Genomic DNA, 23,292 nt, shown 5'->3' on the forward strand with positions numbered 1-23,292 from the left:
GAGCAAAGAGCTGTCTCCATCATCCAACTCTGTCACTAACACCACACACATCACCGGTGGCTACCGGGAGATCACGTAACATCTCTGTATTAACATTCTTCCGAGATGTAATTAAATGAACATGTATGAAATCTTTGAGAAAGAATTAATAACCACTGATTTTTGTTTTCAGTCTTTCATTGCCTTGTGTCCTTTGGCATGGGATTTAAATTAGCTGAGAATAATAAAAATCTTGAGCATTCAGAGCTGGACAGAACCTAGCCAAATTTCCTCAGAGTAAGGGAGGAAATATATGTAAAACCTCTCACACAGAAGCTGGCACTTTGTAAATTAGCAGAAAATGTTAGTTGCTGCCTGTTCTACCCAGGTGAGGAAGAAACCGAGAAGTTCAGTGAGTTGCCCAGGGCTATATGGTTAGAAGGTGCCAGAACCAGGGTTAGAATTCCTGTCTTCTTATTCATAGTCCAGCTCTTTTTCCACTGTGTTATTCAGGGCTGGAAAGTATTAACTGCTGTGGCCATATTATCCTCCCTATTAATATCACCATCTTTACAAACCCAGGCATAGAACTTATGATTCTTCTGTAAGTTACGGACCTTTGGATTCGTAATGGGCAACCAGTGCCATTTACTTCTGGCACTCACCACAGTTTTCTAATTGGTACTCTCATGCCCCACAAGCAATAATGCAGCCTCCAGATGTCATTCATTCAGTTAAAATCTATCGAGCTTCTTCTTTGCACCAGGTCTTGAGAAAAAGTGATGAACCTTTATAAACGTACTCCTTGCCTTTCCAAAACTTACACACACAGATGCTCACCCGAATTAACAACTCTAAATAAAAGTTATATTTTCAAAATAACTCCTGGGACAAAGGAGTTTATGTAAATTGTGTAATTTTTAAGAAATCATTGGGAGGATCAGGTGCTATGTGTCGCTGTGCTATTAAGAAAGCAGAGATTTCCAATATTGAGGGTCTCTTGGTTCTATGTCTCTTTTCACAGAAGTCTTCTTTGGAACTCAGGAAGATAGTTAAAATAAAAGTATTAAAAAAATACATTATCAATCTAATCAACAGCTATTGACTACCTGTATCGTACCAAATATTTTGCCAATTACAAGGTTACAAAGATGAATGAGATTCAATCTTTGTTTAAATTTCTCACAGCCTAGTTGAGACAGACAAGAAAATGGGAATTGTAATGCAGTTAAGAGTGGCACTAGGCTGGGGCAAGCCTAGGAAAGTATAGGTGGCGCAGTGACTAGTCACAGGAGGGAAGGATCCTCTGAGGTGATGCCGGAGTGCAGTCCTAGAACATGTGAAGGAGTTTGCCACTTAAAGAGGAGGAGAAAAGTGGTCAGATGAGCAAAATATGTGCAAAGAGCCCAGCAACACAAGCAGATTCTGAGTCTGAGGACCAGTGGGGAGTGTGTAAAACCAAGACTATAGAGGAAAAGGAAACCAGATAAAACATTCATATGGTATTTGGCTTCTCAAATCATTTTCACATCAATGGTTCGTTCAATCGACAGTTTACCAATATTTATGGAGTTCCTACTTTACGCGAGGCAAGTTGGTAGGTCCTGCAGAGGGCACGTGAAAGGGGTCAGAACTGGAGCCCACCATCAATGGGTCATAGATTAGGGGTGGGGATAGTCCATGGCCATATGAGTTGTAACATGAGGAAATAACCCTGAAGGTACAAATGAAGCACCATGTGAGATTAGAGGAGGAATCATTTTTTAGCTTCCTTTTCAGGAAGGAAGACATTTTCCTCTTTCCTTCTAGGTTCTTCAGGCTGGTCTAAGAATTAAGTGGACATGAGACAGATTAGTAGGAGAAAGTCAAACAGAAGTTTAATAGCATGTATACATGGGAGAGGCCCAGGAAAACTAAGTAACTGGACAAAGTGGCTGAAACCCTCACCTTAAACACCATTTTCAGCTAAAGACCAAAGAGGATATTGTGGGGTAGGGGTTTGGGACCTGAAGAGGAAGGAAGGCAATTGACGTGGAAGTGGAAAAGCAAATGTTTGGTAAATAAAGGTTTGCCAGACCATGCGGAGAAAGACAATGGCACACAGAATGGAATTTTAACAAACAGACTTTGCTGGGTTCCTCCCTGTCTACCATACCTAGTTCATACTATACTTATCTGTGGTCAGAGCTCCCTTCCTCTATTTACATTCTTTTAGACTGTTAAGGGAAAGGTCAAAGTTTCTTCCTCAGTCTTTCGGGCCTTGGGCCTTTTCAGCTTGAAATAATCCGTACGCCAAGAGCATTTTGGGTAGCAAGTTTTCCTCCCTACAACAACATTCTTTGGAGAAGATGGCATTTGACCTTTGAAGGTATGATTCTGATAATGGGTTTTTTTTTCCCCACACATCCAAGCAATTCTCTGACACCAGCTGGGTGTCCTATAATTCAATTCAGTTCTGACATTATTAACTTGGAGATAGCGTCAGATCCCGTGGGTTAAGTGCTCAGTCCTACAAGACTGCCCCTCCACCGCACACCCCTCTCCCACTACACACACTGGGGACACCAGTGGAAAGCCCAGGCTCTTGCCGGGCCTTCTGGCCCACTGGCTATAGGTTGGAGGTTCCCATGAGCCCTTCCTTGGGTTCAGTGAACTTGCTAGAGGGGCTCATAGAACCCAGAGAAACATTTTACTTACTAGATCACTGGTCTACTATAAAAGGATATGACTCAGGAACAGCCAGATGGAAGAGATGCAGAGAGCAAAGCAGGGTTTGCCGGGGGAAGGAGCGCAGAGCTTTCACGCTCTCCGAGTGCATCACTCTCTCTGAATCTCCACGTGTTCACCAACCCAGTCTTTTTGAGTTTTTATGAAGGCTTTGTTACAAAGGCATGATTGATTAAATCATTGGCCATTGGTGACTGAACTCAATCTCCAGGCTCTCTCCCCTCCCCAGAGGTTCAGGGTGGGCCTAAAGCTCAAACTCTCTAATCACATGGTTGGGTCCCCTGGCAACCCCCTCCTTAGGTTATGTAGTTGCTGGTCCAAAAGTCACCTCATTAACATAGCAAAAGACACCTTGATTGCTTTCCTCACTTAGGAAGCTCCAAGGATTTTAGGAGGTCTGTGCCAAAAATGGAGCCGAAGGCCAAATATATATGTATATTTCTTACCATAACTGGCAATGTTATAGAATGGAGGTGACACTTAAATGTGCAGATTTGTGAGAGGAAAGCTTCCTTCACAGAGGAACGGCTCGAGCAGCGTCAGGAAAGGAATAGCACGTGTTCAAGGAAAAGGAAGTGATCAAGATTGGCCTTGGCAAAGTATGAGTTAGTTCTTTCCCTCGTTCATGCATTCATTCATTCATTCTTCCATTCAATAAGTATTTACTGAGTGGTTGGCATATAAAAGCATATGTTGAGGCCAAAGAGCAGACTTTGAATGCCAGGCTAAGGAGTTTGGAATTTAATCTCTTAATTTTTCTGAAAAACAGCCCTCAGTATTAGTGCAGGTGTTATCAACAGATGGCATAGTACAAAGAAAATGCACTTTGGATTCAGAAAGACTTAGCTTTGAATCCTGACCTTGCTGTTATAAGCCATGTGTGCTTCAGCATATTTCTTAACTTCTCTGAGCTTCAGTTTCCTTATCCTTAAAGTGAGATGATGATATTCTCATTGGAAGTTAAGAAGTACCCAGCACAGCGCCTAGCAGAGAAAAGCACACATTGGATGGCAATTTCCCTTTGCTTGTCACCGCAGGAGAGCAGAATGTGTGATCCCAAAATATGCCACATTGGCACGTGGATTATTTTGAGCTGAAGGCAATCAAGACCCAGCAGATTCAAGAAAAGCTTTTACCTCTCCTTCAACTACCTAAAATAATTGTAGTTGGGGGCCTGGCTCAAAGAGAGACAGAGCTATTATCAGAGATAACTTTTATCTGAATGACCCATGTGTTTGGCAGGGCAAACATCTAATTACAAATCATCTGCTCTTCTCATTGTCTGGTGAATGACCCTCCTAAGCTTTGAAGCCCTAGGCTCCTGTTCCATTCCTTTGCTCAGGATGACAGATAAGTCTCAACTGCTTGACTTGCCTTTGGGTCTCATATTCTTATGGGGCTCCCTTAAGTATGTAGTTAAATTTGTTTGTCACCTGGTAATCTGTCTTATGTCAAGTTAATTAATAGACCAGCCAAAAGAACCTAGAAGGGTAGAGAAAATTTCCTGCCCTACATCATACCTGAAAATGTCATGCCACAGAGAGTTTAAAAGTACCTTGCCTAGGCTTCCCTGGTGGCGCAGTGGTTGAGAATCTGCCTGCCAATGCAGGGGACACAGGTTCGAGCCCTGGTCTGGGAAGATCCCACATGCCACGGAGCAACTAGGCCCTTGAGCCACAACTACTGAGCCTGCGCGTCTGGAGCCTGTGCTCCGCAACAAGAGAGGCCACGACAGTGAGAGGCCCGCGCACCGCGATGAAGAGTGGTCCCCGCTCGCCACAACTAGAGAAAGCCCTCGCACAGAAACGAAGACCCAACACAGCCAAAAATAAATAAATAAATTAATTAATTAAAAAAAAAAAAAGCCCAGCCCAGAAGTGGGGTTAAACATTAAAAAAAATAAATAAAAAATAAATTAAAAAAAATAAAAATACCTTGCCTAGAATCACCCAGCTAGTAAATGAGTGATAAATATGAACCCTGTCCATCAGACCCTGCAACAATAAGATATTTTTACCTTGAAGCTATATTACACCTAAGGGACCAAAAATGGATTTGGAATACTTTAAATCTAGGAAAGTAATTTTGTGGCCACACCAGTAGGGAAACCCTTCCTTTTCAACCCCTTTGCAGGCCATTTAGAACTTGGCTTCCTTCCCAACCTTGCCTGTGCATCAGAATTCACAGAGCAATAGTAACATTACAGATTCTCACGCCTTGTCCCAGACACGCTGAAATAGACCCTCCAGGGATGGGGAAGGGAATCATATTCTCGATAGCTCCCCACGTGATCAAATGGCGTCCATGTTTGAGACCCACTGGCCTGCAGTGCCACTCTCTTGCTCACTGCTAATCTCCGGTTTGCTCTTTAGTGGGGCAGACGGCCCTCTATGCCACTGGCTCTGGAATGTGGCCCCCAGATGAGCAGCATCAGCACCACGTGGCACTAGTTAGCAATGCAAACTCCCAGGCAGACTGAATCAGAAACCCTGGAAGTAAGGTTCAGCAATGTGTCTTAATAAACTCTGCAGGCGATTCTATGCACCCTAAAGTTTGCGGGCCACTGCTCTATCCTGTTTCTGGGAGGCTCTCTAGCAATGCACCCTGAATCTTGGAGAGTCTGGCAAAGCATGAGAAGGATGGCAAGAGCAGCAAAGAAAATCAGGGTTTTGGGGGGAGGGGGGTAAAAAAGATAAAGAAGGAAGAAAGAAAAACAAGAAAGAAAAGGAGAAGGAACCCTAATATTTGTGGAGCGTGAGTTTGTTTGCTTGTCTCGTTTGACTCGAGTTGAGCAGGCTTGCTTTGTGATGTAGAATAATGCCCAGTTCGACCATGAAAAGACTTTTCCATAAGTTAAGCCACCTAGATTGCTGTTCCTAATGGCTAGGTGACCTTTGACAAGTGATTTCATCTCTCTGGGTCTCAGATGTCTAAGGTGCAAAAATGGGAGGCCTGGACTGATTAATCTCCAAGGGCTCCTCTGGCTGTAACTTTCTATAGCACTGCCCAAAGGAGTTGGGATTCACACTTGTATTTGGTGTCATTTCTGAGCAAGGGTGTCATCTTTGGAAGGCCTCCTGGGGCAGGGAAACCTAAAGCAGAAGGACTGGTTAGGGACCTGGAGTAAATGACTTCCTTCCTGGAGCGCTGTAGCATCCGGGACGCTGTGCATAGGGAAATTCCAGGCCATCTGGATGTGAGAATTGCAGTCACCCACGAGTTACAGGAGCCCGCCTTCCAGAGATAGCATTATGTCACTAGGTAGCTCATTCTGACCTGGAAAACTCCTCTGTGATCATGGGGGTGCAGGGAGGGGTATTCGTACAGAGACTCAGACCTTCCTTTCTCTCCCTCTCCACAGGAGGTCTCCAGCTGCTAGTCAGCCATCTGTCTCCAGAGTCAACCTTCCAGGTAAGCCATGGCATGAGGCTTATTAGCTCCATGTTTCAAAATAACAAATGTGCCTCTTTTCCAGAACCTTTTGTAGAATAATAGCATTCGTTTGCACATCACGGCCCTCCAAATAGGTCTCTTGGTGACTTTTTTCAAAGGTAGACTGGAGCTTTACTTCACTCCATGTGAAACCAAACGAAAAGCAGGATGAAATAATTTTCCCACCCTGTGCGTGCCTCGGCTTTCAGAATGTGATGGATGTGTGGTCATGCTGCTTCCCAGAACAAGAGCAAGAGTGCAGCTTTGCCCTCAGCTTGCCGGCCCCAGTGAACTCCAGGAGAGCTAACCTCAAAGGTCCCAGGTGCTCCCACATTGGCCTGAGGGCCCCATGGTGAATGTTAGTGGTTTTCCTCTTAGCGTCAACTATACATCCCACTTGAGTCTACATCCTTTCCAGGTGTGAAACCAAAGGCTCTTTCCAGGTCACAAATCATTTCTTTTGGAGGTCATCCAACTTTGTTCCTCAAAGGTGTTTTTTTTTTAAGAGAAACCTAACCTCTCATTTTTTTTAGTACTGCGCATACGCTTTTCATGTGGAGTTGAGAGCTGTGGAGAGGAAGGGCCACCTTGAAGGAACATCTTGGAGACGTGTTGGACGTAAAACTCTTCTTGCCATAAGATGCAACCAGTTAGATGACATTTTTGAAAGTGCAAAATGAAGTTTTTCCTCTTTAATCTGTCCCACTAGTATGGCAGTGGATTTGAGTAGAACCACGGGAGAAACAGTAAGATGAACTCATGCTGAGATCACCTAACACCTAATGTTGCCTCATAGGTTTCTGTTTCCCTTCCCTTTATTCTTACGATCTTCCACGCTCGGATGTTGTGTTTTCTTGCTGATGTGATGGCCATACATATAACAGAGCTAATACAAAAGTCCAACTTTTTATTTTTATTTTTTAAACATCTTTATTGGAGTATAATTGCTTTACAATGGTGTGTTAGTTTCTGCTCTATAACAAAGTGAATCAGCTATACATATACATATGTTCCCATATCTCCTCCCTCTTGCATCTCCCTCCCTCCCACCCTCCCCATCCCACCCCTCTAGGTGGTCACAAAGCACCGAGCTGATCTCCCTGTGCTATGCGGCTGCTTCCCACTAGCTATTTTACATTTGGTAGTGTATATATATGTCCATGACACTCTCTCACCCTGTCACATCTCACCCCTTCCCCTCCCCATATCCTCAAGTCCATTCTCTAGTAGGTCTGTGTCTTTATTCCCGTCTTGCCACTAGGTTCTTCATGACCTTTTTTTTTTTCCCTTAGATTCCATATATATGTGTTAACATACGGTATTTGTTTTTCTCTTTCTGACTTACTTCACTCTGTGTGACAGACCCTAACTCCATCCACCTCATTACAAATACCTCCATTTCATTTCTTTTTATGGCTGAAAAAGTCCAACTTTTAAAAGAAGAGAACAAAGGCAGTAGGTTCCATTGGCTCACTGGCGTTTGAAGTATTAATGGTACATGCTTTAAAACATGTTTGTGAGAAAAATATTGAGAACAAGAATAAAAGTGAAAGGAAAATATTAAGCAAAGTCAAGTTTACCTCTAGAGCCCCATGATATGAAATAGAAGAAAATGGTACTCTATCCACGGACTTTAAAAATGTGGTGTGCTGATGTACTATGTCCTTTAGAAGTTTTATAAAGTGAAACGAAATAACTAGAGTGTTTTAACATGTAACTGGTGTTACATGCTGGAGATCAAAGGGGGTGGTTTCGAAACTCCTGTCATTTCATCATTTTGGCCCACTTGTGAGGCACCATCACTACCATTTCTATTAGCCAAGTTTACTAAGATGGTTTTGACAACAAATCGAATATTTAAACTATGTTTTCTTTTTCTTGTAATAAATACTGACAAACATCAGGAGAATATGTGATATTTATGGTTCTATAAATTAGCTCATTAGCCAAAGATGCTGTCGGAAAGATCACGTTGTGATCATTGGCACAGTAACTAGAGCTTGGCAAGTACAGAGTCTTTTGCTAAATTCTTTTAAAACAATGGAGCAGAGAAATGACAATACCACTTAGGCAATTTGTTTTTGTCTGTCTTTGTGGCAAACTACAAAAATCCTGACTTTTCATTGGGCAGAGAATGTAGCGATACCAATTATTACATAATTATAGGTTTCAAAACCTTCTTAATGCTCAACCACAGTCAAAAAAGGAAGGAGGACACACACATCCTGTGTTTTGTTTTTATTATCAGCTTAAATAAGTCAGGCAGATTTTTCCTGTTATTTTAATATTTATCAGCATATGACAAAGAGGTGTGTTTAAATAGAAACTTTAAAGGGGAATGAAAAATAAGTGGCTCACAGCACACAAAAACACTGAAAGCTGCCGTGCTGCTTTAAAAGATGATTTATCGTGATAATGAGATCAGATTTTCATTTATTAGCACTGATGCTGAACTCATGTATTTCATTTGAAATCTAAGATAAAAGATACAAGAAACCACAGTAATTTAAAGAGATTTAACAACAACCCAGTTTGTTGGGAAAGGCTGGCTGACTTAGGTAACTGTATTCTTGTATAAAAAGCAAGTTTAAGAGAGAGACAGAGAAAAGTCAGAGGAAAGATTTTTTTTTCTTTTTAAAACGTTTTTTAAAATGCATCTAAATGAAGGAAATGCAATTCATTTTAAAAGCTAGTTGTCAAAAACCATGGTTAAATTGGTACATTTGCTCTTACAAATTGATCATTAACTGAAAAAATTCATGGGGGAAGTCAAAGCAAATCTCTGTCTGCAGTACCTTTCTCCTCATGGTTTAACCAAGTTTATTCTTTTTAGCTCTCATGCTACAACACAGATTTCTCTCTTCTGCAAAGGCATCCAGATTTTTTAAAAAAAAATCAATGTACTTGCTCCCTTTTTTGTGCTATGGAGAGAATTGCATTCTAGGATATACTCCAATTTGTGGCTTATATGTCTCCTCCATTGGAGCTCCTTGAAGGCTGGGACTGTCTATACCTTATTCCTCTCTTTATCATTTAAGATACTTTTGCATAGTTATTTTCACATAGTAGGAAGATAGGTAAATGTTGAATTGAGCAGGAGAGCTACATAAAGTTTAGGGACTTTATCTTAAGGAAAATGCTCATAAATTAAATTTTAATAATGAGTCAATATTTTACCTCTATGGCTATGAAAAGCCATGCGTGTTTTTACTGTTAAAAATCAGTTATTGCATTGAAATTGAAAGAAGTTCAAGACACATTCTATAACTACACTATCTAAATCTATATATTAGTATGGTCACATAGATTTTGAACAAAAAAAGTTAAATCGAAAAAGTTGGCATTTTATACTTTAAATAGGAAAGCCAGAGTAAAGTAATAGAGGATTTAAAACCCAGAAAATATAGCAATGTGGAAATCATATGCTCCCACATTAAGGAGAAAATGTAGTAAATCCTCCTGGAGGTGTTGAAAATGTTAATGCTGTGGAGTTTAATGGGCATCTCGATTTTTATCACATTTTGCCTCTTCCCAAACATGAATTCCAGGCCTTCTCTACATGATACGTAAGGATTGGAACAGAAAGGGAAAAAAATAGAATTGAAAAAAGAACACTCCAAACAAGGCAGGAACTTGATAATTTATCGAGGAACTTGGGTTCTGTCATCTATACACATTCAAACTGGAAAATTGAAGTAATTCTCAGGATTTCAGGCCCCCAAATTATTTTCAACAGAAAAAAAAAGGTAATTGAGGAAAATCACTGTGTAGGTATGTGTGTGTGTGTGTGTGTGTGTGTACATGAGTGACTGTGTGAGCATATGTATATTGTATGTGTAGTGTGTGTGTGTGTGTGTGTGTGTGTGTGTAGGATAATTTTCCCACTTTCCCCACCCAAACCATCCCTTGCTTTTGCATGCATTTCAGTAGTGATCATGGGTATGTCATGAAAGTAAGAATTTACTGAAAAGATAAATTATCAAGTGTTCACTGCCTTTACGAAACGATCGTTTGCTTTGCAAAGAATAAGAGAAGTATTCCTTTTAATGACCAGCACTTCTGATTATTATAAATGTGACTTGATTTTTAATAATATGTATCATATATGGAACATTTTAGCAGCCAAATCAATGTGTAAGGTGGAATATTCTACACTAATTTTCTTCTTCCAAAGTTTACTAATAAACGTATTGAGCAGGAACGTCACCCATGTAACAGATAAGATGGTTTGAAGAACAACCCCCAAGGCCACGGGTCATCAGAAATGACAGCAAACCATGTCACAAAGATGACTAGAGCATTGCCTTGAGGACTTCAGGCTAGACTGCTGCAGACCCGAAGTGTCTCTCAGCCTGGGTATCCACAGCCTCAGCTCATGATGGTTTTCAACACCAGTCAATTAGATGTATTTCAAGAAAAGCCTGTGTATGGAGAAATAGGATGAGACAATACAGAGCTTTCCAATAAGTCTGAAATAGGTGGGCCTAAGTGAGAAACAGACTTAATTAATATTTTTTAGTGCTCATAGGAATCCATTTCTTCTAATATGTGTCCTCTAGGTCATTCTGGGGAGGAAATGGCTTTTTACCGGTTGATAAAACAGAAGAGACTTTCTCCTAAGAAGCCTGTTTCTCAGTATGAGTTCCTCCCATGTCTTTGCTTGATTATGAATATCCCCCTGGAGGTTCATGTGTGTGTGTCAGACGTGGGTTCTATTTGAGGAGCAAACAAGAGGCTCAGTGAGTTACCTTGGATCTTAAGAAATTTGGCAAGTCATGACCTTGATTCAGTTCTCATTCTTTGCCAGAGCAGCCAGAGCCTAGGCTGAGAGATGGGCTGTGTGTGCACCAGTAAAGGGCTCTCTGAGAATGACAGCAATGGCCTGAGAGCTGATCTGAGTCAGATGACTGGAAATGAAGCCCAGCACAAGCAGAACGTTTGCTCGGTTTCCACGTTAAGCAAGAACTGTCAAGCAGGGTTACAACACTTACAACAAATAGTAATAAAATCAATCTTGTTACCAAAGGCTATGGCCACTCATGAAAAAGGAGAAATTGGAGGGAATTACAAACAAAAAGGAAGAAAGAAAGAAAGAAAGAAAAGAAAGAAAGGAAGGAAGGAAGGAAGGAAGGAAGGAAGGAGGGAAGGAAGGAGAAAGAAAGAAAAGAAAGAAAGAGAAAAGAAAGAAAGAAAGAAAGAAAAAGGAAAGAAAGAAAAAGAAAGGAAGGAAGAAAGAAAGAAAGAAGGAAAGGAAGGAAGGAAGAAAGAAAGAGAGAGAGAGGGAGGGAGGGAAGAAGAGAGAGGGAGGAAAGGAAAAAAAGAAAAAACCAAAAATATCAGATTTTTTTTTCTTTGTTCTGAATGCTGTGTGGCCTGAATTATTGGGATAATTGCCTTAATTATTCATCTTGAGTATTTAGGCAGCCTGCATACAGGACGATAGGGCAGATGCACTAGAAAAGCCCTAGTCATTCGGAGAATAATTTCCCAAATGGTTGTCTTATAAGAATTGCTTTTGTCTAAATTAGCCCTCCTGTTGTAAGTTTACCTCAGAGCATCAACATTAAGCTGTTTATATGGATTTGCAATTATTCCGTACGTGTCTAAAATTAGGTAAGTGTAAGTTGCAAAAAAAACATTGACAAGTCAACTAAAGTGTGAATAGTTAAAATGTTACCCTTGAGCAAATGTTACCAAAAATAATACCCTGCTCATTAATGGCTATTCCACTATTTGGAAATTAATTTCTAAATTTAGTGTGAATGTTTCTTAGTATTAAATGGAACTGATGAGACCCTTAGCATCTCAACTCTCACTTGCTGCCTAAAGACTGGAGTTCATTCCGCCTTGATTCCACTTCACGTTTTTTGTACTGCTGAGAAACACCATCCACCCACCCCCCTGAAAGTTGGAATCATGCATGTTAGTAAGTATTTCAGTTATGCTATTGACGTCAATGGAGTCATTAAATAGATTGCTGGCCCTCCCAGAAGCAAATCACTGCCAGGGACCTAGATACAGACACGTTTTTTACAAAGACAACCATCAGGTTTTGCTATAGCAGTGAGCCAGAGAAAGGGAAAAGTTTATACTGTAGCAGACCTATCTCCAAACACAGTTTCTTTCTTTTTTTTTGCCTCTTACTTCCGGCCTTTCTTTCTCTTCGGTTACAGTAAGCTCAGACAAAGCTTAGATATTGTTGCCTGAAGGCTTTGTGTGCAAAAGCATCTCCTGTCATTGAGACCCTAAAGGGAGACGCCCCACTTTTAAAAATGTGTCTCACCTTTAGCTCTGCACAGCCCATCCTGATGTTTATTTGGCGACATAAATTATCTAGGCGAATCACTATTGTCTGCCCGCAAGACCATGCTTGAGAGTTCCCTGAATACAGTTTCCTGCACATGCACATGCACGCACACACACACACACACAATTTTGCCCCTTCTGTTGCTTCTATGTGTCTTCTAGCTGCAGCCTGTCATCTATGACTCAACCTCTATGCAGCCAGTCGGCACTGTGCTGTGGCAGCACCGGGGGTCTAAAGCAAAGGTGGAGGACGAGGCTGGGAAAACAGCTTCCCTTGTCTCGGCTGCCTCATCCGCAGAGCCCCGCAGGAGGCTGCCCACGTGCCTGTGTCCTCCCAAACCCCAGCTGCTGCCAGCCGCAAGCCTGGTCATGCAGCTCCCAGGCGTGTCAGAGAGAGCCCTTCAGGAAACATCTGTCTGTTTCTGGGTGTTCTTGACAGCTCTGTTTACCTGGACGGCCCCAGGAGTCAGAGCCAAATCCTCCCCTCACACCTACCTCCCCCTCCCAGGCTCAGAGTCAGGGAACCATCTTGAGCAGACAGCTTTCTTCATATCCGGTTGTCAGAATCTACCATGTTGGCTCAGCAGTCATCTCCCTTCTCCACCCCATCCCTTTCCTCCCTGCACTCCTTATCAGTAAGTGTGTACACACTTATCAGTAAGTATGTACAGGAATGCTAGACATCCAGCCACCTTTAGTAACCCCTTGGGGTTCATCTGGAGGCCCAGACCCATCCCTCCCTCCACCTCTTCTTTTCCCATATTCCTGGATTTGAGTGGCTGTTCACTATCTTTTATCTTGCTCTTCGCCTCCCACAGACAATTCTTGTAGTCATTTCCTCTAATCTTATACCCTCCTTTTCTTCCCCATCTCCTCTCCTTCAGTTTAGCGCTTCATTTTCCCTTCCTAAGCCATTGTGGTGGCCCTCCAACTTGGTTTATTGTGCTCAGTCTTTCCCCACTTCAATCCACCTTCTATTCTGGTACTAGAATTATTCTTCTAAAACCCAATTATGCTGTTTTCCGAGTTGGTTAACCTTTACCTTCGGGATAAGATCCTTACTTCTTACCAGGTATGCAAAGTCTTTCAGAATTTGTTTCTAATTCCTTCTTTGTCCTCACCTCCCCCTTTAACCCCTGGCCCTGTGCACAGCTAATGGCTGAGATGCACTGAACTTACTGTCCCTCAAATACGCCAGGCTCTTCCTTGCCTTCCTGCCTTTGTACATGCTGTTCCTTCTGCCTGGGCTGCCCTTCCCCGAAAATATCATTCACATATTCAGCTCAGGGATTTTCTTACGTTGTCACGGTGAATGAGTTCTTTATACCCTCTGATTATTGGACTCTAGAGTCTGGATTAAACTAAATATAGTCTCAATCCAGGACCTGATATAGTATATGCTCAGTAAATACTAGTTCCTTTACCCATTCCCATCTGGAAAGTGCATTTCTTATCCTTCAGATCTCAACATATACGCCATCTTCCACAACTCATCCAAAACCACTCTCAATTATTATCTTAATTATTATCTCAAAATCTCAATTATTGCACTTGTTGTATTATGCTGTAATCTTTATTTTAATTTTCACCTCTTCTAAACTGAGAGTGTCCCAAATAAAGTATGAATCCTCTTTTTATATATCCGCAATTTATAGCATAAGATCTGGAACATAGTAGATGCTCAATAAATGCTTATGGAATAACCAAAGACAAAAGGGTGAATGCTTGTTCCTGAATCAGAAAGGATTGGAAAGGAGCTGAGGCTCATAGTTGGCTTCGTTCAGCCTGGCCTAAATATCTTCTAGCTCTCAGGCATGTGCCCAGTACCAGCATCCCTGGATAATCTTGACTGCAGGTGACTTTCCTTCACTCAAAGTGAACTCTTTATTATCCATCACTTCAGCAAGAAGTGACAGTGTTAAAAGAAATGGAAAAAAATGAAAACGACTAAATGTGACTAGTTTCTTGCACTATACTATGCTCTTCATGTCTAGCACAGAGCCTGGCACAAAGTAGGTACTCAGCATATTGAACTGAATTGGCTTGGGATCATGGGTCGACCCTTTAGACAAGTTACTTCTCTGAGACTCAGTTTTCTTATCTGGAAAATGGGTATTTTAATATTCTACTCATAAAATTGCAGGAAGGGCTAAATGAGAAAAGCTATGTATAGGGATTAACAGTGAAGACTCTGGAGCCACACTGCCTCTCTCAAATCCTCGCTCCACCACTGTGTGGTCTTGGGACAGTGTCCCAGTTGCCTCCTCTATAAAACTGTGATGGAAATCGTACATATTTCATATGTTGGTTATAAGAATTAAATACATAAACACATGTAAAACACTTAGAATAGCTCCCGGCCCTTAGAAAGTGTCAATATTGGTATCGATATTATTAGTGTTGTACAACACACTTCCCATAGCACCCAGCACAAAGCACATGGTCAGTGTGTGACAGGTGAGAGCTCAGGCCTGCTGGCATCAGTAGGGAACCAAAACAAGCCTTGTAGATATCTTTCTAGAAGGTTCTGATCACGTTCTCTTTCATAGTAATACAATCTAGAAGGCAGTCTTTTTTTGAAAGATTCTTTCCCCCTGAAGCCATGAAAATCTGATTTTATGGAAGTAGATTTAGAGCTGAAGATAGGAGTCTCCAGGACATACAGTGGGAAGCTAAGGGAGCTGGGGGCAGAATGCAGCTGTTACCAAATGTAACAGAACACGACACAAGTGTGACTTTTTCTCTTAAAAACAGAGTGTGAAGAAGAAAGTCCAATTAGCATTCTGATAAGCTGGATCTTAGTTAAGTGAGAGTTTTCTTTTGTATAAACCTGAGAGGGCTTCACTTTATAGGATAGAATAATTGCAGCTACACAACCCATTACGGTTATGTAAAAACCATGTTCAGGGTTGGGCACGCACCTACACGGGCACAGGTACTTCAGCCCACAGAGCTCAGCAGAGAACAGCAGCATAAGCTGGTGCAGAGCTTCTTTTTGGAGAGGAGACAGAACCTACTAGCAGAGACAGCATCAGAGAGGACTTTGACTCCTTTTGGAAAACCTTTATGCCTCTCTCAATACCCCCGTGTCCACCTACTCCCTTCTCTCCTCTTTATTGGGAGGGAGGGAGATGAGAAGGAGCTCGGGTTGACCTAGAAAAGGATGAATGTGGACGTTGGGAGATGAAGGAGGAAGGAAGAGGACCATCTAAGTTCCCCTTTCTCCCTCCTGCATCCCCAAAACCACTTGATCCCAGGCGGGCAGGGTGAATTCAGCTTGCTTGCTTCTCATCTGGCCAGCACTTCATGGAGTTGCCTCCAGAGCTGTTCTCGGAAACGAGGAGCATTTCAGGGAACAGCCCTTTCACCAGAGAGAAGAGAAACAAAGCAGGGACTGTCCCCTAGAAATAGAGAACAGGCAACAGAACTCACTGGATCTTTGTCTTGGTTTATTGTCTTGACTTACTCCCAGCTAGAGCTATTGACATGGACCAAAAGTGACCCCTCGGAGGTTTGTGTACTTTTCCCACCCCCTCTTTGACTGTGTCCTCGGAGCGAGCTTGGACCATGGCGATTATCCAGCTCATTTGATCCGTGGAGGCAGCCAGGTCAGATAATGCAGCCTTTGCCCCTGTCCCTCAGTTACTCTTTGGGCTTCACATTCCTGGGGTCTAGTCTGGCTAGTGCTGCTTGTCTAGTACACTAGATCATTTCCAACACCCCACATGCCTGCCTCTGATTGCAGGAGAAGAACTCCTGTTCCATGCTGGGCACTGTGCTCGGCCCTCTGCAGACATTATTTTCTCACCAACTGAACTGTTTTGCCAATGTTATTGTCCTTGTTTCACAGATTGAGAAAAGGAGGCTCAGTGGGTATATGGGGCTTACTCAAGACACACAGTTAGTAAGTGATTAAGTCCGAACTGAAACCTAGATCTGTGTTTCTTGAAAACCCATGCTCTTCCCTCTAGTCTACACCACACCGCCCTGGCCTCCCCACATTGTAAACCTCGGATGTTATAACGAACGGAAAGGGGGTGGTTAGAATTTCACAACAGGAGAGAAACCAAAGGAACTGAGTTATCTGCAGCCTCAATAAGTACTATATAATAGAGAATTTCCCTTAATTCCTTTGTCATCTATCCCTTTCATTGTAACGTGTAAGTCTTGAGAGAAATGTTTCATATACGTCCATTATTCATTTATTCAATAAACATTTATTAGATGCCTACTCTATACGAGACACTGTACTAGGCACTGGGGATACAATGATGAGGAGAATGAATTCAGACCCTGACCTTGTGGAGCTTACTGCCCAGGAAAAGTCAAATGAATAGGTACATGATTATACATTTGGTCATTGTAATGAAGAAAAGTACAGAATGCCTCATTTTTTCACCTGTGAAAGTGGGAATAATACTAGTTCTTCCCATAAGAATTGTTATAAAATTTAAATGTTATTGTAAGTAAAGCATTTAGAACATTGCCTACCAGCTAGTTTTATTTACTGTTTGCTCTAATTATCATTATCATTGGTTATGGTTGGGATTAATGTAGATTAGGGGATGGGGAAGCCCTTTGTAAATAAATGACTTGGTCTTGAGACCTAAACACTTAGTAGGAGCTGGGTGGGTGGTGACAGTGACTAACACCTAAAAGGTGCTACAGCCAGAGACCTGGATTGATAGAGGGACGGCAAGGCGCAAGGCCAGAGAGGCCAGATGGGGCAGAGCATTTGTAAGCCATGGTTGAACATGTAGCTTTTATTCTAAATCCAGTTGGGGAGCCATTAAAGGATTTTGAGAATGAGGTTGACATGATCTGATTTGAACTTTAAATACAGTACTTCCTGAACCACAAGTCTGGGCTTGTGCCCACACCTCCTATGTGCTTCCTAGCCCCTGTGCTTTCTCTGTCAAGATACTCAGCACCTGCCCCTTCTGTCCACCTGCACAGTTAAGAAGGCAACCTCGGAAGCCAGACTGCCTGAGTTTAGTTCTGGTTCTATTCCTTTCTTTCTGTATGATTGTAGGTAAGTAATTCAATGTCTCTGGGCCTTGGTTTCCTCATCTGTACAATGGGGAAAATAATAGGACCTTTGGCATAGGATACTATTGTTATGAGAGCTAAATTAATTTATGTAAAGTGTCTAGAACAATGGCTGGCACTCAGAAAGCCCTAAATAAATGCTAATATTCTTAACATATTGTAACTGCCTATTTTCTTGATTGCTTACACCGTTAGCTGTATGGTCAGTGCCTGGCACAGGGCAGGTGCTCAAAAACCTACTGAAAAAAGAATTAACAACGAAAGAGAGGTAGTGCAATGAATTGTAAGTAAAAGGAGAGAAATATGGCTGTTCTACTCATGGAAAAATGGACTTCCTTGAGTCAGGGGTGGATTCTTATAAGGAAGAGCTTACTTGTGGGGGACAGAGAAACTGAATGACTTTGCAGCTGCCCGGCTGCTCCAGCTTTGGGGAACTTGAAACAATGGGACGAAAATTTGTTTCAGAATCTAGATTGCCATCTGCACAAAAAGAAAATTGGGCTCATGAAAGAAAGCCGTTTCATTTTCCTAGGCTATGTGACTGTCTCTCCGAAGGCAAAGGCAAGGCTGACCCTCTGCAGTTCTCTGTGTGATCGCTTTGGAAGGACAGTCCCACCAAAGAGCCAGTCATCCTCCCGAGAACTTGACACTGTGATTTCCTTTTCATCCCTGCATTGCTAGTAGGGCCTCAAGCTAACTGAGGCTCAGTTCTAGGAAGTCAACACACACCTTAAGTGTGGTACATAAGCATGGAGAGAGGCTTTTCGCATGTTTGTACAGCTGGGCAGTCTTAGGCACTCAGCTCCTTTACATCTACATGCAGAGTACCTGCCCGGACAAACAATGAATCCTTTGGCTCCCTAAACGTGCCAGCTCAATGCCATGTGCATGTGTGCGTGCGTGAGTGCGTGCGCATGATGGTTTGTTACTTTTTTATCCCAGGGGAAAATAAGGGTTCTTCTCATGCCTTTTGTCAACACGATGTGCCTCTGTCTTCACTGACCTGGTTTTCCATTATTTCTTCCTCTCTCATCACAGTTTTGACCAGCCTGTCTCTCTTTACCCTCAGAACGTTTCTAGGCCTCCCTCTGATTTACCACTCTCTCCACGTCCCTCACACTTCCAAACCACCTTCCCTGCAGTCTTTTTTTTTTTTTTTTTTTTTGGGTGAGGGGGTGCCACGCTGCGAGGCTTGTGGAATCTTAATTCTCCGACCAGGGATTGAACCCATGCCCCCTACAGCAGAAGCGTGGAGTCCTAACCCCTGGACCACCAGGAAATTCCCAGTCCTCTTAATCTGACTCAAAGGTTACCTATGGAAAGCCTCCTGCAATTATTCCTGCCTAGTGTCATAACTGCCCACTCTAATTACATTATATTGGACTATGCATGTCCTGTGTTGCTTTTTAAAAGCATCCTAGTTCTTTAGGCCATGGGCCTAAGTTCTTTCTACATCATTCATCCATTTGTTCAGGTTTTAGTGTATTCCTTATGCTACATTTTTTTATTATGGCCTGTCACCAAGCCGGTGGAGAGGAGAAGTACTAATGTGAATAAGACACAGAATCTGATCTTGATTGCGCACCATATAGAAATAAGACTCTAGAGAAAAAGCTATATGAAGATATGTTCCATATCAGGATTCTCCAGAGAAACAGAACCCGTGGGAGACTCTACACGTGCATACATACATACATACATACATATGTATATATGACTTATTTTGAGGATTTGGCTCGTGTGATTGTGGGGACCAGCAGTTTGAAATCCACAGTGCACACCGGAAGCTCAGGCAAGAGTTAACGCTTCAGTCTCGAGGCAGAATCTGTCCTTTACCGAGCAACCTCAGTTTTTGCCCTTAAGACCTTCAACTGATTGGATGAAGCCCACCAACTTCATCCGAAGTCATCTCTTTTACTTGAAGTCCACTGATGGTAGATGTTAACCACATGTACAGAATGCCTACAGCGACATCTAGATCCGCATTGATTAAATAGCTGGGTCCTAGCCAAGTTGACACATAAAACTAATCATCCCAGGGACCAACCCACCAACAAAAATCTCATCTAGGGAATCAGACCTGAATTATGCCCAGCTCTACTACAAATAAAGTATATAAGATCCAGGAAAATAAAAATCTTTATATTTCTTCTGACTAATCGAGACTTTTCTTCAAAACACAGTAAAATAACCATTCCTCTCAGCTCCAAAAAATGTTTTGAAAACCATATGATAGTTTTGAAAGACCAGGAGTGCAAAGCGGTGGGATTCTGAGCCTGGGACGGCGCCAGGCAGCTGCAGCGCGCTGCCTCGGTGTTGGTGACACCCCATCAGCATCTTCCTTGTCGTTCTCTCTATTGAGTGGCTGTGAGAGAAAAGAGAAAATCTTGGGCTTCACAGGATGTACAATAAAGCCAGTCAACGTGTGCCCCATGTCTAGAGACCACAACCGATGATCTTAGACTTAATAGGGAGAAATATCTCAGAAAAGGTTAATTTTGGCCCAAAATATCTCAGGGTGGTGGGAGTGGAGGAGTGAGGTGGGAATCCTCTTTATGTATATTACTTATTTCCACCAAACGGGGTTTGAAACATTCACGTCCTCTTACACAATTTGGAAATTTTAATACCAACCCTATTCTCCAGGTCGTTCTTGGGACTCCTCCCTTCTCAAATGTGAGTTTGAACATCTCCATTATCTCCATTTCCCTTCTGAGTCCTGTGCTCCTGTCACTGAGAAAGCATGTATTTAGAGCTGAAGCCTCCAGCCCCTGGGCAGAGCACTTTGCACCAGGCAATTCTCCATACCCTGTTCACAGGCTTGTGTTCACCAGGGTTCCAAGTGGCTGCTGTCACCTCTGCATCTCAGTTAAGATCCCCAGGTATTTTAATCCTAAGGCACGTGGCTCCTGTTAACCCCTCCCGGTCTGGAATACCTCAGGCCTATGATCCTGCCTTCAAGGTGCAATTTCCTCCTAAGTCTCACTGATCTTTTAATAAAGAATTGCTCTCATCAAATTATTTAACTGTTGATACTTTCTGGAGTTTAGAGAATTAGCATCTCACCAGGTTCCTTTCCCCCAAATCTTACCTTTTCTTCAGGTCTTGAGTAACTTGTTTTACTCAACTTCTAGAAACACTTACCTGTACCTCCTCTTTTTCTACAGCACTGGAATGTGCTACTTCTCATCTATTTCCTAATTTTGTTGGAGGAATTACTTATTACCCTCCCGCCCCCCACCCCTGACTCCTCAAGTTTCTGTGGAGGGAATTCACTCCAGTCTTTGACAGAGAACAGTCTTTCTTCACCATTCTGTGCTACCAGGGCAGAAAGCAAAGGCAGATTACAGTGGGTGGAATTTGTAAGAGAGATTTTTGTGTCCATGAGCCATTTGCCCCATTAGAGATTTGGCAGAAAATAGAAGGGGTTTCTCTGGGAAGTGACTCATTCTGCCTTCCCCTGTTGGAAGAGCACTTGTCTAGATAGATGTAGAAAGTTTAACTTGGGATTCCATCATTCAGCAGAAGGGTGGACTTGGTCAATTCTGAAATGTTTCTGCATTAGGAGTATCTATGAGAGAACAGTGGTTTGATCAATTAGTTTCAGCTCTACACTACCCCCAAAGTGTGTATTTCCAAAGAGCTCTCCATAAAGCACTTGTTTCAATTACAAGGCATGGGAGAGAAGAATTAACATACTATTAGACCCCTACTAAGTAAATACTGTATTTGCTATTAAGAGCTCTGCACATGAGATCTCTTTTCTACTTCAGCAACCCCTTATAGAATCCATATTATTATTCCTTTTTTTAATCAATGATATCCTGCCTCAATGAGGGTAACTAGCAGTATAATTGCACTCAATTAGTAAGTAACAAAGCTAGGATTTGAACCCTGGCTTGTTTGACTCCAAAGCCTATATACTTGGCACTAGCCCTCTGTGCTATCAGGTAAGTAAAAGTGCCTCTGGTGATGGCCACACAGGTACCTGCCTTAAAGATACACACGCCCTGGGTTTGGTGTTTACATCTGCTGCTTCAATCACGTTCAGCTTTCTCTGGACAATACCCTTTTGTTCCTGTGCTACATTTAATCTATGCCTTACTCTGGATTCTAGGACAAGAGAAAATCTAGAGGAAAGTGTGATTCAAGCCTTTGTCTCCCCTCAAGGAAATCACTGAGCCAGTGGAGAGGTGACAGTCTTCCTCTGTTCTAGGAATAAGTCCTCTTCACTGAAAGGTATTTCTTTTGGGTATTGAGTAGGACAACCTGGCAGGGAGAGGAGGCAAGGGAGAAATTTTAGGACAGAGCAGAGTAGTGGGGCAATTATCTCCAGACCATTACTCACTGCTGGGAAGATATCCCCGGCCTCTGACATCACCAGGAGCAAGAGTTCGATTTCAGATCTGTAGTGAAACTGGGGCACGGCTCACTTGAACACAAGGAGGCAGCTGTCCAATTTTAGGCTGGCTCTGGAAAGTCCCGTTTTGAATAATTTACTTCTTACGGTGTTTGTTCAACTTTCCTACCTCAAATGAAACTGTGTGACTTAAATGAAAGAGCACTGGGCTGGAACTCAGGAAACTGAATTTTAGTACTGGTACCAACCAGGTGTGTGACCTGAGGTAAATCTTTTAACCTCAGACTTAGTCATCTTTATTTTGAATTATTTTGAGTCTTTGAGTCTAGAATCCAATCTTACAGAGCCTTCAAACTTCCAAAATGGCTCCTGGCCCAGAAATGGTGGTGTTTGGGTGTTGGGATGGATCATTTTTTTGTCAGAGAAGAAATAGCCTCTGAGCTAGTTACTGGTGATTCTGGAGTTCAAGCCCAGGTCTCATGGGTTTGGCTCCAAAACCTCCACCCATTCCCACCCTGACTTTGGCTATATTATTGTTGCATAACACAGTGTATCTTTATTATTTTCCTAATCCCTGCCAGCCGTAGTTGGCACAATTCAATAGCAAATGGTCATTGAGTCCTTATGAGTGCTGGGGAAACAAAAATGAAGGGGAGGTGGTCCTTCACCTCAGCTTAAAAGCATTCTCATAAGGAGATTCTGGAGCCAGACTGCCTGCGTTTAGATCCCCGTTCTACTACTTATTAGGCTAATGACTTCTTAAACCTGCTTGATACCTCAGAGTCTTCATTCTAATTTTCTTCATCTTTAATACCTTCCTCTTAAAGTTGTTATGAAGATTCAATGAGTTACTTCATATAAAACATTTAAAATAGTGCCAGTCATAGAGTAATGACTGAATACATAATTGTTGTTCTTGTTACTATTATATATGTTTGTTAGCCCCCTTATGGCAGGAGTCTGGGAAGGTTGCAACCGGGTCTTGTTCATTGGCACTTAATAAAAGTTTGCTGGATCCAATTATTCAACAGCTATTTACAATGCTTGTACTATGTGCAAAGCCCTCTGCTTTGGTAGTATCCAACAACCTACTTAGGAAAAAGTCACTATGTCTTAGAGCTTATACAATTATAATTTGAAAATTTTTTTTCCTTAAATATTCCTTTCTTGTGGCCCTTGTTTAGAAAGGGTTAAGGAAGGACTTAGGAGGAAAATATTCTTCATATGTACTTATTGACTTAATCAGCAGAAGGGTTAACAGTAGGCCAATGGGAAGATTAGAGTCTTTCTTAAAGGAGAAACCTCTTTTAGAACTCTGAAATCAGATATTCTCTCATTCACTCACCGTCTTGTTCATTGATTGATTCATTCATTCACTCTAAAAGCACCCCGTGACTACTCACTATTACATGAATCAGGCATTGTGCTGGGTGATGGGT

At 42.1% G+C, this 23,292-nt stretch overlaps 1 protein-coding gene across 1 annotated transcript in view; it reads left to right on the plus strand.

Moving 5' to 3' along the window:
- PDE4B (phosphodiesterase 4B) overlaps positions 1-23,292 on the plus strand; it is a 591,086-nt gene that overhangs the window by 476,413 nt on the left and 91,381 nt on the right. The window contains exon 7 of the mRNA XM_036865911.1: positions 6,068-6,117. Coding sequence (XP_036721806.1) covers positions 6,068-6,117 — 50 coding nt within the window. The remainder of the gene's footprint in view (positions 1-6,067; positions 6,118-23,292) is intronic.

This window comes from Balaenoptera musculus, chromosome 1 (assembly GCF_009873245.2).
Source record: "Balaenoptera musculus isolate JJ_BM4_2016_0621 chromosome 1, mBalMus1.pri.v3, whole genome shotgun sequence".
NCBI classification, from domain to species: domain Eukaryota; kingdom Metazoa; phylum Chordata; class Mammalia; order Artiodactyla; family Balaenopteridae; genus Balaenoptera; species Balaenoptera musculus.